The sequence below is a fragment of the Pempheris klunzingeri genome, chromosome 18 (genome assembly GCF_042242105.1).
Source record: "Pempheris klunzingeri isolate RE-2024b chromosome 18, fPemKlu1.hap1, whole genome shotgun sequence".
Classification (NCBI taxonomy): Eukaryota; Metazoa; Chordata; class Actinopteri; order Acropomatiformes; family Pempheridae; genus Pempheris; species Pempheris klunzingeri.
In genome coordinates this window covers 10,628,597-10,645,246 of record NC_092029.1, presented here as the reverse complement: position 1 = coordinate 10,645,246, position 16,650 = coordinate 10,628,597, and the positions used below count along the sequence as shown (strand labels likewise).

Genomic DNA, 16,650 nt, shown 5'->3' with positions numbered 1-16,650 from the left:
CCTGGTTACTGGTCCCTATCATTCTATTATTTGTTGTGTGCTCACTGTTTCCACCTCTGTTATCTCATCCTCATACACCTCCTGACCGCTCTGTCTCCTGCTTACTGTGATATTCCCAAGGAAGTGCTATATTTACAGGGATAAATCAATGTCATATGGGTTTGGGAAGACTGGGTCACCTGACATGAGAATCTCTATGAGAGAGCAGCAGTGCCGAAGATGGCGCTGATATGTACATGAACTCAAACAACAACTGGAGATGTCACCGTCAATGATACGGTGGGAAGGAAAAGATCTTGATTTATTTTGATATCACTCATCTGTTTTCCATGAGTAGGGTACTATTAAATTAGCACCAGCATGTATTAAACTGCAAAGACTTCATGAGAATGTGCTTTTTGTAGACTTGGAAGCTACATGACACCAAGGCTGGACATTAAACGGTGAATCCACGTCTCGCAGCACTAATAACACTAATAACACCGGGAGCTTTTACTAGAAACAGGAGCTTTTAATGGAAACAGGATCAGTGGGAAAGGAAGAGGAGTGCTGGCGCAATAGCTGACAGCCTGTTGTTGTGAGAGGGAGATGAAGATGAGGAGGGGGAGGGTTTAAAGTCAGCTCCAGTACGTATGAAAGCAGTGACTTGATTTCTGTGAATGGAGTTGATGGGAGTCTAATTGTGTGCGGATGCTTCACAATTCAATCCATTAAGACGGGCATGTTATCTTATCTGTGCATGTGTGCTGTCAGTAGGAGAGGAGAAAGTGTCATAGTAAAATATGTATGTTTCAGTTGACTGATTGTATTTGCAATGTAGAGTATTTTTATGCACATTACCATGTCAGTGTGTTGGTGTTTTGCCTACATTCATGCCAAGTTGTGCCCAGATTAAATTAAATCACTGGAGATTTGAGAGTTCACTGGACAAAACTACGATAGAATCTGAGTTTCCATTCGCCCCAAACCGCTGTTGTCAGGAAACAGGAACTATCATTAATCAGTAATACACCAGTTCCAGATTTGATGTCCTAAATGGCAAAGTGTTGGACATCTGCTGTACACTTTTAAATAACCTCACCGAAGATGGTGCATCTTAGCACATTACTAGACATGTTTGACGTGATCTACAACTGTCTGAGATTATTTTGAAAGGAGAAAAAAAGGGAAGGAAGGAAGGAAATTAAATGGAGCAGTGGTAAAAATACAGTTTGTCTATAATGTCTGCAGTGTGGTGGATGATGAGTCAGAATTATGTCTGGAGGTGTCTGGTTTTCAGGGTATTTCCCAAAGATGCGGTGCTGGATAACATTACGACTAAACACTCTTTAACCTACAGGTTTTAATGAGGCTTTTAAGAAAGTGAGAAAACACGACCGACTTGTTTGCATCTCGTTTAACTCGTCACCAGGAATGCAAAGCACGACATAGGCTGGTGTCTGAGTATCAGATGTTACTACAAATACATGTGCAAATGTCTGAAAATAAATAGATAAAGAGAGAGAGAATTAGAATTCTTGGTTGTGCAGAGGGCTGTTTCATTGTTTTTACCTTGACTTCTGACGCCCACACAGCGAGAACTCTGCAGGAGTTTGGCAAAGCTGCAAAACCACAAGCTGCACTCCTTTCTCCATTCATCATTTGGGCAGCTGTTGGAAAGAGCACCCAGGATTTTGTTTTAGTGCAAAGACTGTCTGGAGGATTGGAATCGAGAAAAATCTTAATAAATATTTTGAGATATGATTCAGAACTTTCAAACAAGGTAGAGAAGCCGCCAACTTTGTCATTGTCACATAATGAATCCGATTGTTTCTTTAAAAAAATAATCTGGAAAAATCAAGTTTTTGTTGAACAAATTAACATGCTTTGCATACTTGGTCTGCATATTCAGACTGGTATATTTTTTCAGAGTGTCATTATCAAGGCTTATTGTTCTTGGCAGGGACAGTTCCCTCTTAAAGGCTTAAAGTGCCAAATGGGTCTGCACCATGTGTGTTCATGTACTGAGTGACATCTCTGGCTGCCTTCCTGCAGGCACCGAGGAATTCAGCTGTAACTCTATACCTGCGAAGGGAAAACCTCTGAATTGTCTCAACCGGAGATGTCCAGGACCCTCCTGTTTTATGAAACCTGTCTGCTTGTTGGTTCAGTTCTGCTTTATTAACCCCAAATGCCTCCCCTAAAATTTGTCATCTATGTTAGGAGCGACTATGACGCACAACCCCCCCACCACCACCACCCCTCCTCCGACCTCCCCTCAGATGCGAGACATAAATCACAGCAGAACCAAATTAGAAGCTAAAAAAAGGAACGGAGTGGGGTATTTTGGTGAGCCTCTAATAACTCAGCTGCTTGTTGGAGGTGGAATAGTTGAGACGGCATTGTGTTAAACCCAACTGAGCCTCAGATAATGATAATGATAAAAACCTGAGATATAATAAAAGGTGCACATGTGAATGGGCTGTTCTACTTGACTATAATGGCACCAAAGCACACTATTTTATTGCAATTTGAGGATAACACCCCCATAATTTTCTTTTTTTTGGATATTATACTGCAGCTCAGTGGTGTCTTGAGCATGGTGTACATTTTGGCATTATTTTTAATGGCTTTATCAAAATCATACAATGTCTTCTGGTCACACACACTGTTAAAAATCTAAATCAAAATTAAATAAGAAGCAAAAAATGATTCAGAATTTCATTGCTAAGGGTTGTTTTCAGTCCTTTAAGAGCATAACTTCACGTCTCCACTGTGCTTTAAACAGCCAGTTCTAAAAGTCCAGTGTCCAATGTAGTAACAACTGTCCACACTAGAGGGAAGCAGCAGGAGGAGGCGTTCAGATGAAGTTTTTCTGGAACTTTCGGGTACGTCCATCAGAAATACTTTGCACATGTGTGTTGTAGTTATTATCTGTTATGAATCAAGTCACATATTTCTGCAGGAAAGCTTAAAGAAAATAAAAATGGGTTTCAAAGCAGCTAAAGCAACATGTGCAAACATCCTGAAAGACTTACTGAATGAGCATCAAACTTCCTCCAACACCTGAAACAATACGATTTCAGCCCTCTGTGAATTTGCCTGAGAAAAGTCTTATAAACGTATTTAAAAGCCACACTGGGAGTAAATCTGCACAAGCATCTGATTGCAGCTTTGAAAGCCAAATGACTTTGGCAGGGGAGATGATTCTTCTCTTTATTGGAAAATAAGACCATAACACGTCGTCACAAGGACATTTACACACTAAATGTTTGATTTGGAGCTACACGTTTGCTGTTAAATGTGTTTATTTTTGTCGCTTCTAGGCTGCAAGTCTTATTTCAGTACTTAAAAGAGCACTTTGATGTCAGGAAACGCACATTGATGTTGACACACTCGATTCCTCGCTGAAGAGCCTTAAAGGCCAGTATAAGAGTACTTATTCTTGGATTTCACAAGACATGTTTAACATGTTAAACGTCCTCTGAAAGTAATCAGGAACTAAGCCACATCCTTCCCATTCGCTTACACAATCACAAGCAGTCCGTTCTGTGGGATTTAAATGTAATTTAACTGTACTAAAGACAACAAATAACAGCGTGTGCTGCAGGGTGAAGTCTCCCAGCCTGAATAGTCCACACCAGAAGATCTCAACATGGGGGTTGAGACCCTGAAAAGAGATCATAAGATACATTTGAGGGGTCACAAGATGATATATGACAAAGAATGATTTTTTGTTAAATTGAAGTATTCATTTTTTTTTTGTTCTTGCATCTCATTCTCTAAAATACTTGGACCTTCCAGACCTCCAAATATCCTTCAAATGAAACAAAGTCACTCTCAGGTCTACTACTACTCACATATCATGTCCACATTAAAGCCATTACATGTGAGGAGGGGTCACATCTGTTTATTAAGGGGTCAGAAGCCCAGATGGTTGAGATAGTGCTCCAATAAAAGTCCTCCAAATGTGTTCAAATCTCTTGGCACCTACTGACACACCTGTCAGACCTCCACTACCACACTGTATTATAGGTTATAACTAAGTTACCACTTGCACTGATGTATTTTAAGCATCGCCTCAATATTAAATAATAAAACGCCTGCAGCGAAGAGAGTGAGTGTGTGTGTGTGTGTGTTTATAGCCATAACATGCTGCACTGACTAGTTTATAGCTTGAGGTGTGTGTTTCAGCCCTGATCTCTCTCTCTGTCTGAAACTTTCCTCTCCTCCCGCCTGTGAGTGTGTGTTTTTGGTTGCTAGGGGTGGAGCAAACAAACCTCTGTGTCTCCGGCCCTCCTCTCACTGTATTTTCATCCATGCTTACGTACAGGGGAGCACTTCCGCATTCCTGAGCGCTCTCAGACAGGACCAGTACTTAAACGGGCTGATGCAACGACTCCAGCTAGTCCCAAAACCCACATCCCGACTCCTGACTCCCGCTCCGTCCCGTTATCACTGCGGATTTTGGACGCACACCAGGTAAGTCTGTGTCCGATCCGTCGAGCTGTGCTGCCATCGTTTCCTGCTCTCGTTGTTTTTGTGGAGCCTGTTGGCTAAATTGCGGCAAAGACTCGACATTTGTCGCATATTTTCTTTACACTTTTCTCACCACGTTGTGGAGACTCAACACTGGATTTTGTTCGTTGTGTGAGCTTTTGAGCGGCATCTGTGTCCGTTAATGCCATTATGCGAGGGTGTATTGTCACTTAATTGCTGTAAAAAGTCAGAAGTAGTTTTACTAGTTTTAAAGTTTTCCGTGCTCTTCCCACAGACGTCAGTTTCTTGCTGCCACAACCGTTAAATCCGCTGTTGTTACTACTGTTGTTAGCAACCGTGGCTTTACAGCCCGTTATTTACAGACCTGTTAGCTTCATTACACACCAGCTAGTGTCGGACTGAAAGTATTTTCATCTCAGGAGTCTTGATTTCAGTGTTGCTAAACAGGAGAAGTGTCAGTTAGCCTGGTGAAGACAGTTATGTAACGCTATCCTTGCCACACGCTGTGGGTTTTCAAAGTAGCTGCTAGCTAAGCTAGCCTGATGCACCAAACCACACTGAGTCCGTCAGCTTTTATAATTTTACATTACAGAAACATGTGAATTAAATTTGATTACTGCTACAGTCAGGCCACCTGTTCAGACTGTTGTAACATTAAAATCGGCAGGTTCGTTCAACTCTTTAATAACTACTTTCACTACTAGTACATGAGAGTCAACACTTTGCATGCAACTGCAAGATGCATAACAAGCCAAGAATACCAGATTTGCATAATGACTGGAAGATAACAGTGTTTCTCTGTTGCTATGGAGGGAGAAACCAAAGCTGCAACCAATGATTATTATTTTTTTTATTATCAATGAATGTATCCATCAATCAAACTAAAAACTGCCTATTACAATTTTCCAGAGCTCAATGTGACGTCTTCAAATAGTTTGTTGTGACAGATAAACCTTATATCCTTATATATATATATATATATATATATTATACCTTTGTATATATATATATTAATACAACCAATAAAGAGTGACCTAATAAGGAAATCCTCAATTGAGAAACGGGAACCAAGAATGTGTGTGCACTTTTGCTTGGTACAATGTTTTTGGTTAAGTTTCTGTTGATCAGTCTAATCATTTCAGCTCTCCTAACAATACTAAAACCTCTACTATGATTGGTAATAAGTGTCTCTTTACGTTTCTACAGCGTCCAAACACAGTTGCATCATTGACAGAAGACGACTGACAAGTTTTCTCTGAGTAAGTATCATGTATTGAAAACAGTTTTGGATCAGATCTCCCTAGGATGCTCTCTGGGGTATCACCTTGTGCTGCACTAAACTTCTTCTTGGCATAGCTAGCTCACCTTGAAACATGAGTGATTTAAATGAAGTGTGAAGGGGTTTTGGCCGCATGTGAGCCGAGAGCCGAGAATGTGTGCTCAGATTGGCCCATATTTAAAATCTTTGCTTTGGCCCATCACAGTGCACTGTGCTGTGGATAAGGGAAACACTTAATACATTTGTGTGTGTGCAGGCCACGCATGTTAATTTGCACACTGCCTGTTAAACATACTCCAATATTTCACTTCCCCTCACTCACCACAGCAGTTCTTTGTTTTCCCTGTGCTGTTGCAACAAGTCGGTAAATATTATCTTGTTGTCCACAGCAGGGTCTGAGATTTACACTTTCCTCTGTAACAGTAACTCTATCGGGGCCAGAGGTAGCTTTAGTTATCTGCCCCTGTTGGCCTGAAGGTTAAAGGCCAATCATGGAATTAGAAATATGATGGATGGGGTGGATCGTGTGCATGTGTGTGGATGTGTGACTTGCAAGTTCGCAGGTTCAATGTTTTCCTATACAGCGAGTGCATGTTCTTCAACTGGTGCAGTGCTTTCTCCTACAACTACATGCCATGCAGGGGAAAGTATTTGTGTGTCGTTTCTATACGTGCTTCCTTTGTGTCGTTATGTGTGTTTGCGTGCGTCTAAGTGATCAAGCGTGTGTTGCTGAGGGTTTAAATGCCCCAGCGCCTGCCCAGGCACATCCGTAGGATGGTTTCTGCATAAATGGAACGCTGCAGTGGATTAATGGGGAAGGGCTGGCGAGCCGACAAGCAGCGCAGGGCCGACAGGGCTGAGAGGCTGGACGTGGGCGCACAGGGTTTATTTTAAGTAGAAATGCCTTCCAGTGTGTCTCTGGAGAGCTGGAATTGCCAAGCTGCACCCCAGTACACTGAATAGACAGCAGACGCATTGCAGGCGAGCGAGCCAACTATGCAACAGCTAGGCTCAGTGATACTAATACTAATGCTGGGGAGCAGCTATTCACTGCTGCACGTATCACATTATCAGTATCACATTGTACTCCCCCATAAGCCTTTCCACATGGTTTGTAAAAACAGTGTGTCAGGACAGACTAGATGTTCACTGTGGAAGCAAACACCCAAATGTCCAAAGGTATAACTGAGAGAAAAGGCATTGAAGCCAGTAATTTTTTTTTTAGTAGAGCACAGTCAAAGCTCTTTTTAAAATAGCCTTTACAGAGTTATGATTTCCAGATTCCCTGAGTTTCTTTTGGACTTGAAGCCAGCACAAAAGTCCCGTCGCTAGATGTCGACCTAAACATTGACCTGTAGCTCACCGCCTTCAGGAGCAACAAAAGGCTTGAACACATAGTACAGTTCAGACATGAGTGCTTGTTTAATCAGAGCAGGCGTCTGCTTGACGTGGGGCAGATGAGGAAATATCAGAGGACAAAGTATGAAACGGCGTTAAAGTGACAACCACGTTACACAACAATGGTGATTGCCTCAACAGATGGCATTAAATCTGATTTTCTGGACCTGGTTGGCCAATCTCTTATTGTCAGGGATTGCACATAACTTGTCTTGGATTTGTCATGGACGTGAACTCCATACATCTGAAATGGCTTTTGTTTGCATTTTGTGTTTTGATTCATTTAATCCATGTCTGAGCCAAGCCAAAGCGCTGTGCCATGCAAAGTCTAATCCTGACTTACAATGTGGAGGAAAAATAGTAGCCTTATAATAATTCAACTAGGACCACCCAGACGTGGAATATAGATGTGTGACTGTTTGAATGGCATGAAGCAGGCCAAGCAGGAATCCAGCCAATGATCACATCGTAATACTTGAATGAAGGCAGCCACAGTGCTCTCGCCTTGTGCATATCTGCAGGTGCTTTGTGTTTCAATTTGCCTGAAAATGTTTTCATTCCCAGACTGAAGGCTACAATAAAATGCGATAGTTAGTACAACTTCCTGCTCCGTTGTGTAATTTCATTGTGAACAAAAGATAACCTCTGCATGCACTGAACTGAGCTCACTGCCGAGACATCCAAACTGTAATTGTGAGGGGAATTTAAGCTCGCTCATTACTGCTGTAGCCGAGAGTCTCATCATACTGCGAGGTTAAATGTTCATAATTGCGTTGAATTGCTGGGAATGTTTAGTCATCTTCACAAGAGGAATTTGAATGGTTCGCTTTATCTGTGGCAGCTATTTAGCCCATAAAAGCGGCAGAATAAGTGATGAGAAATTGAAACTGAGATGAGAAGAGACCCTATGTTCTTCTGTGATAATAACTTCCACTCCCACACATAGTCACCCTTGAGTTTAATGGCCAGAGGTGACCGCAGCATGATCAGAACAACAGCCATTATTACCGCGTCTCTTCCCTCCTCGTGTCTTGTCCGTCCAATGAAAATATAATGAGGGGTTGGAGGAATGTCGATACTGTATATTTGGACTGTCCTGTCCTCGAGGAAAGTCGGTGCCAAATTCCCTGGTTTCCTCAGAGGATTGCGAAAGGCTGTAACTCAACACACAGCCTGACTGAATGCAGACGGTAATGATGATGGCTGAGACCTTGGCCAGAGACGGAGAGAGCGTGCCTTGGCCCGAGCATTTGCACTCATTGTTCATTTTCAGTGCTCATGTAGCGTTAGAGCTGCTGAAGCTGCTCGCAAGAGTTTTGCAAGATGCTGGTGTGTGGGCCGCAGAATGCCTTATTAGTCCAAAATTAGACTTTAATAAAGTACGTTGACAAAAAGCGAGCAAAAAGTATCTTGGAAAGCGTGCATGTCTTTCCTGTAATCCAGCGATTTTAAAATTGAGTTGTCTGGCAAGGCATAAAAAGAGAAATACTTTTTAACTGCTGTTTTCAGTCCCCAAATTTACTGCACTGGTACAGGTTAGCCGTTAGTGGGCTCCTGTTTAAAAAGCAACAGTATGTTAAGGTAATGAGTACCTTTTGAACACCCCGTGTAACCCCCCCGTCCCTGTCCTTCACAGTCTCTATAGGGGATGAGGATAATAGGGCCTCCAGTCGTGCCGCTGGCTATTGGTAAGGAGCTGAATTCCTCAGCACTGCTAATTGCTCTCAGGAATGACTCAGGAAATGGACACATTTGGTGGAGCTGAAGTCAGAGTATGTGAGCAGAGAAGCCAGCAGACTGTAAATGTATATAGGACACACTGACCGCCTGCACATTCTCACATAGGAGCCCTCATGTGCACGCTCTCCTCACACACCTCCAGCTATCTACGGCTCACATGCAGCCGGATTAGTTTTGGGCTTTAGCCAGAATCTGCGTTTGGGTACGGTCCTATATTTCATAACTAATACATGACATTTCCGCTCCCCGCCCTTGGCTTCAGCTCGTCTCCTCCGCAGTCAGCCCTGAGAGGCAGCGGTGCCGGGCTGTGTAGGTGTCTTTGTCTGAGGCTAGTGTGGGCCTAAAAGCTGTGGCACTGGCTTTTCTGCTTGACTGCAAAAGCACAGTAACGGCGTTGCATCATCAAACGCTGACCACTAATCCTCGACTGCAGTCTGCTGCTGACAGTAAAAAAAGAGAGGAAAAATACCCCTCTTTTGACAAATGCAAAACTCACTTTGAGTCATGCGTTTTGAGTGTAATTCAGACGTGCATCAGCAAACTTTCCCTGTGTTGTACAGATGAGACTTCTTCTGGGTTTCATGTCTCAAGGCTTGATGGGGTGTTGAAATTTGCGAGGGGGATTTTAAAACACTTGTGGGCCAGGTTGAAAGAGACGGAACAAATCAAACATAAAACAAAACTTTCTACTCAACATAAAAGCCACAATAAACTCAAAAAGTCTGTTACGCGTTTGAGTTTACAACAGTGCCATAAATTGTCTGGAGTGGTGTGTAGCTCACTTTTATGTCTCATAATTGATAGGCAGCTCACTTCAGACATCATTTCACCTTTGTTTTGGAGGCCGCTGGCAAAACTACCTCTGTGGAGGTTTGATTTGTGTGATCTGATGTCACTCAGACACATATTGGGTTTATGTAGTCTGTGTGTGTGTGTGTGTGTGTGTGTGGCGAGGTCTGGCTTCAGCTGCATGCTTCAACAAGTCATTGCGAGGAATGGGGGCTTTCCTTGCAATATGTCTGACTGAGCAGGGTTTCATTACAATGTACCGAATATGAGCCAGCCTAACAGACATAAAATATGATTATTCCTGAATTGAATTATTTTTTCAGTGTCGATTTCTATTGAAAAACTGTTTGTCCAGGATGGAGCCTAATCTGAGTCTGTACCCCGGTCCTGACTGTCTGGCCAACGTGGATATTGGACTCCATTTTGGCTCTGAAAGCGATTTGCTCAGTCATTCCTAATAGGCGCTTCAGTTCCTGTGGCTGCTCCCTCAGCCCAGGGGTTAGTTTGGATTGCATCTTTTGAATTCCAGCAAAGTTACTGGTTGGCAATGAGCAGTGTAAGAAAAAAAACAAAAAACATGGCATACTCTTTAGTCACGTGTCGGGGGCTTTCTGCTCGTGTTTCCCCTGATTTCTGAATGGATTCAGTAAAACATACAGATGTGCAGAAGCAGAGAAACACTTCAGAGCAGATGAGAATTTCATGGTTTATAGATAATAGCACATGTTTTCAATGTCCTTGTAATGTTACGGAGTTCACTGCTCTGTCAAAGACTTTAGTAGTAAAAGCTGTGGTTCAGTCACCAGTTTAGACTATTGTTTGAATGACTCTCTCTCTCTCTCTCTCTCTCACCCCTGGATTAGCTGCCATATGGTTTGCCTTGTTCTTAGACAAAGTCTCTGCAGAGAGTGAAGGCCTCGGCACCTTCCATTCCTCCTCTTCTCCCGGGAGTTTGAGAGAGAGAGGGAATTTTGTCTGAGAGATTTTTCACCAGGGCTGTCTTGTTCTTTTCCTTTCCAGCAAAAACAACAGGCTACTGCCAAGTGCAGTGTAAATGGGAGTATACATACGGTGGGTGAGAGGGAGGGAGGAGAGGGAGGGGGCAGTCAGGATTTAAATAATAAAATGGCTCATTGGACACTGGCTCCACACACCAACTTGTCCTTGGAGTGAATAAATCATGAAGACTGAAGGTGGTAAGGAACAGGCCAAACGTAGTGTGGAGACAAGCTGAAGGACTCGATACTACTACTAGTACTAGTACTGCAATACCTCACGTTTTAGGTAATGCAGGCGTTTTAGATGCTATATGCAGTAATCTCTGTACAACTTTAAGCTGAATTTGTTTCACATCATACCTGCTACTCACTGTCATTGTTTACTGAGGCGCTACGTGACAGAGTTATCTCTCAGTCTAAATCATTTAGCAGACGAGCAACACTTCAGAATTGATTTGCTCTTGCTAAAAGCTGATTCGGTTTCCACAGTGCTCGATTGTAAACTTCAGTCCAACTGTAAAAACACTTTGAGACCAGCCCAAAAGCAGGGTGGAGTACATTAGAATAGAGTTACATAACCTTGTTTTTTTATCACCTCCTCTAAGGCTTTTGTAATACAGCACGTCTTTCAGCCCCGCAAAAAAAAAAGTAGCGAAGAAAGAAAAACTTGGTTTAACTTACAATACAGTCTGCCTGTCAGCTCGTCACCCACCAGCAAAGTCAGCTGTTTGTGCAGCACCTTACAATACGCTTCTTTGTTGGTTCCATATGAGAGGGGCTTTGTTCAACTTGTGCCCAACCTGCAGAGGTTTGGCTTCGGCCGAACACTCAGGAGGCAAATGTGAATTAAGCTGCTAATGTAGAAGTCACGCTGATATCATCAATCTTTTTAGAACTCAACTCGTAGCGTTGGGTTTGGCGGGTAACCCTAGCTGACATTTTCTCAGCGTGCCAAAGTTATTGAGGTGTCAGTTGTTCAGTTGGATCAGTCGTCCGGGGGTTTTCGTCAAAAACAAACATGATCCACATAGAGATTCTGTTGCTGTTTGGTGTAAAATTTCATCAGCAGAAAATTTGAATTGGCAGCTGAGTCTTTGCCTCTATTAGCCATTTTTCACCCCCTGGACATTTTTTTTATTTCAGTATTTATTTTCTATTTATATAATGTACAATAATAGAAACAATTTCTTGTCAGACTTTTCTAAAATTCACTCCCTGCCTCTCCTCAAAGATTACAGGGATGGGCAGGGTACAGGCGGCTCATGTTACACTGTTCCCATCTGCAACATTTGTTTTTTATTTGGCCATCAGAAGTTTTCCAACTCTTGGTCTTACAGTAATTAGAGAGACGTCTTAATTCTTCAGCCACTTCCTTTAGGCCTGCACAAGTTCTCCCTTTTCTCCTCCCTGCCCCTCATTCCTCCCTGATTACATGAAAAAGTGCTGTGGTCAACCCCTCCAAACTACCTCAAATCATTGAAAGAGGGTGGCAGTGGAACGCATGAGTGTTACCAGCTCTGTTTTGACGTGATGGCTTTTGATACACTTTGAATCGCCTTTAACAACCAAACGAACACTCAAAATGAAAAAACACTCTGCAAATGATCACACAGGCGAGTGAGGAAGACAGCCCTGGGTTTATGTGATCATGGCGAAGGGTGTCATGGCTTCCCTTTGCATGTGAAACTACAGAGATGAGTGTGTAGCTGCTGACAGCGTGAAGTTTGTTTTTTTTTTCTTTGGCTGCTGACTAAGAAGATAACACAGCTGTCAAAGCTGTCAACGTTTGAATGCATTCTTGGAAACAGCAACCTGTATTTAGAAAGATGTTTGATGGCAAGAACAGACTACGTTAAATTAATCTTTTTAGGGGGTAGAATGCCAAGGCTATAAGATCACAATAAACATAAAAGATGCCGTCTGATGGCTGCACTATGATAATGAAAGACGGGTGTAAATGTGTGGCTCCTGTTAGCACTAGAGAAGAATGAAAAGTACGATCTGTACAGAACGATGCCATTAAGTTCAGCACATTTTGCTCACACAATAACATTCAAGTGTATAAGCTTTTCAGCATGAACACCAAACAGTGATTACAAGGTGTTGTTTTAGGCATACATTTGCTTTTAATGTGAATTTAAGGAGTAAAATACGAGTATTTATTTAAAAGGTGTGTGTGTGCACACTTTGCTTTGCTCCGTTTTAACCCAATTGTTCCCTCTCTGTGTCCCCACAGCGGCGGTGGTGGCCGGGTCGGACATGATGCCGGGACAGATACCTGACCCTTCGCTGGCAGCAGGATCCCTGCCCTGCCTGGGCCCGCTGGCGGGCATCTCGGCCACCACACTCACTGACCAGCTCAAGCTGGCCGACTTCCGGCAGCTGGGCTCCATGCTGTCTCCACTGCATTTCCTGGGGAGGCTGGGGAAGAGGCCACTGGCCATCAAGACCGAGGTGAGGAGGAGGAGAGGAGAGGAGAGACGGGGGAAATAGTGCAGAGATATAGTGTGTGAAAGATGGAAATATAGTCAGAGGGTAGGAACAAGGAGGTTTTAGGTTCAGGATGATTGGAAGCCTTCTGTCACGGCAGGTTTTAGCTTTGTATTAGAAAATTACATCACTTTCCAGCTGACATTTGTAAGTAATGAACTAAATTTAATTTCAATTTCAGTATCACGTGCAGGTCATTCACATTTATGTTCATAGTCTGAAGTGATGGAAAGAACATGAAAAAGAGCTGTTAAACTATAAAACGTATTATTATTGTCAGTAGTTGGACTGAGCTGTGCTTACAGTGAGAAGTACACGCATATATACAGTATGAGGGCATGAGAAACTGAACAAGAATTACTGTAGAGGTGGCATATCATTTATTTTTTTCATCTAGGTGATGACTGTTATTTAGTTAATAGTTAAAGTTAATAAAATGGTCAAATAATGCTTGTTTCCATTATTAACGGTGACATTGTGTTTCTGTGTGGAGATGGATGAAGATGAGGAAAGGAGGAAACGGAGACGAGAGAAAAACAAAGTAGCAGCAGCGCGATGCCGAAACAAGAAGAAGGAACGGACTGACTTCCTCCAAAGGGTGAGTTCATGACACAGCACCGGGGAGAGGGGGGGGGGTAGCCTGACTTCAGTTAACCTGAACAGTGGATGACTCTAGCATCAATCTCAGAGCTCCTGTGATCAGGCTAATACAAGTCTGGTTTAAACTGCACCTGCACAAGTTAAAATCATGGATCTCAGATCATTTTTCTAAAGTGATTTGGCAAAAGCTTACCAGCTCTGAAGTACACAGAACAATGTATTTGTCCAGTAGTTTCTAATTCAACATCTCTGTCCAGGAATCGGAGCGTCTGGAGATGGTGAACTCCGATCTGAAGGCCCAGATCGAGGAGCTCCGCCTGGAGAGACAGCAGCTAATGGTGATGCTCAATCTCCACCGGCCCACCTGCATCGTGAGGACCGACAGCGTCAAAACACCCGAGGGCGAGGTCAACCCCCTGCTGGAGCAGCTCTCCACCGAGGACAAGTGAAACCAGAAGACCAGGGAGTCCGAGTCCCCGAAGCCCAAACTGGCAGCCATTTAAATTAAAAACCTAACTGGCAATACATTTCTCAACAAGCACTTGAGCTCCGAGCTGAAGACTTTTGCAGACTCTGCCCAGAGACCCGAGGTCGTAGGGCTTCTTTAGTACTGCTACATGAGCTGGCTCTGTCCATCCGAAGACTGGAAATGCCCAGTTTCATCTCCGCATTAAGTGTTGTCGTTGACACCCACTGTGCCTAGTTGTTACTTCAACCATCTCTACATAAAGGGACCAATGGAAACAGTAGAGTACGACTGGAAACAACGCCGAGGAAACACACTAATATCAATATGGTGCTCTGTTACAAAAGCCCTGCATAGATTGTGTGGCATTGTTTCAATGCAGAGGCTCACAGAGGCTTAGAGGTCTGCAGTTTTCCTTTTGTATGCTAGCCAAAATATACCGGTGTAGAGTTTTTAGTACACAATACTCAATACAAGTACACCAGACGGAGTAGAGTTGTTTTTTTGTAATGTTAATTTCTATACTCTGCCTCGACGATGGCAGTTACCGGTTGATCCGATTTGTGGTGACGCTGGCGTCATGAAAAGCACATATACACAAAATGTTTACACCCTTGTTTTTTTTGGACTTGTTGTCTGTCCATTATTGTACTTGTTTTATACTGCTTTGTATACGTAAACATATATGAAATGCTTGTTAATCACTTGATGTGATTTTTGTCTTTTCAGTCTTTCTGGTCTGTGTCCCGTCATGTTGCGCTGTCAAACAGCTGTGAAAACAAGCAGAAATCTTTTCAGCTGAGCAGTATTTCAATGTCTGTTCTGGACCTGTATCTGCTATGTATGACTCTGGTACCCTGAATAGATTAAATTTTATTTTCTAACTACAGGAAAGAAAGTCTGCTTTTTTTAAACTCCATCAGATCTGCAAAATCTCACATTATCTTTAGTGCTCCCAGTTGTGACACCAGAACTTATCAAGTGACAGAAGTTGTGCAATCATGTTTTCTTCCGCTGAGGCACATTGCCAAAGTCAGGGCTTTACTTTCATTTGCAAAGCTCTGAAAAGGTCATTCATGCTTGATTATTGCAGCTCCCTTTGTTTAGGGCTCAGCGGGAGAAATATCTCCAATATGCAGACTGAGCAGAAAGCTGCTGACTGTGTTTTAACAAACTTTACCATTTTAAAGAAAGGCCTTGCACTAATTGTTATAAGTGAATAGTGATTGAGTTTTATTTCACCTTCTTAAGTACTTTAAAGAACAAGTTGTAGCATTGTTTGTTATATAACAATTATAATTATTATATAATTACAAGACTAGTTGAATTGATGCTGAAGGAGGAACAACAGAACCTCATCACTACATTTTGGACAGCAGGAAAAACTCACTATAGATATGAGTCATGTAAATAAATAACAACATGGTCAGTGCATTAAACCTCTTCCTACCTCATAAAGAGCCAAACAAATGAGCGCTCTGAGGTTAAGATGAGCAAAAACACTGAATTGTAGCAACACTTCTGCATGAATGCTCCTCACACTGACTGAATAATAACACAGTGATGCTACAGACAGTGGAGCTGCATTATTACCTCTGACTGACTAAAAACGGAAGTTAGTTGTAGAGTTTTCTGAGCTGCTCTGTTGTTCAGTAGCCTGTTCATGAGCCTGCACTCAGACTGCGGTCAGCAGCGCCACCTAGTGGACTCTTTCATGAACTGCAGGATAAATCATTTCTACTTGACACGATTATTTTATAACTAAATAATACTGGCGACGTGTAAAGACAGACGGACATGGATAGATTTGCCATACATTTTTCTCTCTCTTATTTTTATAATCAGCTTTTATCTTTTATCATCATTTTTCTTTTTCTTTTTTTTTTTTTTTAATCACCAACCGGATTGAACTTCATGAACCGTTGGTTTTCCTGCAGTTAAAACCTTCATCGTTTTTCATCAGAAAGTGACTAAACTTGCTCAGGTAGGCTGTTTTTTCTCTTCTCTGAACGATACAGGACATTTTACAGGTTGTTAAACAGAAACAGTGACTGTTTTATTTTAATACGGAATAATTAATTTTATTTTGGTCCAGTTTAATGGTTATATTTAGCATAAAATATTTTAGCATGTATGCTAACGTTAGCAAAAACAACTGGAGCATTAATGAAGTAATTTTGGCATCAAAATAGACTTTAAAAGTACCAAAAGTAGTCATTACACAGAATGGACCGCCTTAGTTTAAATTGTGTTATTATCATTAAGGTATTAAGGTGTAGCTTACATCACCTTCATGTTGAAGCTGGTGGTTAAATGTGCAGCTAAGTTTATCCACCCTTTGCTTCCTTCATTCTCTCCTGAGGGTGATTCAGATTTTACATTATCTCTTTTACTGCATCGTAATTTATGTG

The 16,650-nt window shown here is 42.2% G+C and overlaps 1 protein-coding gene across 1 annotated transcript; it reads left to right on the top strand.

Annotated features, from left to right (window-relative positions):
* Positions 1-4,331: 4,331 nt before the first annotated feature.
* On the top strand, positions 4,332-14,940 carry LOC139217894 (jun dimerization protein 2-like). Its single transcript, XM_070849391.1, has 5 exons — positions 4,332-4,461; positions 5,686-5,738; positions 12,920-13,137; positions 13,667-13,771; positions 14,031-14,940. The coding sequence occupies exons 3-5, from the start codon at positions 12,943-12,945 to the stop codon at positions 14,220-14,222; spliced, it is 492 nt and encodes a 163-aa protein (XP_070705492.1). The 5' UTR covers positions 4,332-4,461; positions 5,686-5,738; positions 12,920-12,942; the 3' UTR covers positions 14,223-14,940.
* The last annotated feature ends 1,710 nt before the right edge of the window (positions 14,941-16,650 follow it).

Bases quoted from the DNA above. Each gene is read 5' to 3' on its own strand.
- LOC139217894 (XM_070849391.1), top strand. From the start codon at position 12,943: ATGATGCCGGGACAGATACCTGACCCTTCGCTGGCAGCAGGATCCCTG. The intron at 13,138-13,666 runs GTGAGGAGGAGG...TTCTGTGTGGAG, and splicing joins CACTGGCCATCAAGACCGAG to ATGGATGAAGATGAGGAAAG. The intron at 13,772-14,030 runs GTGAGTTCATGA...ATCTCTGTCCAG, and splicing joins GGACTGACTTCCTCCAAAGG to GAATCGGAGCGTCTGGAGAT.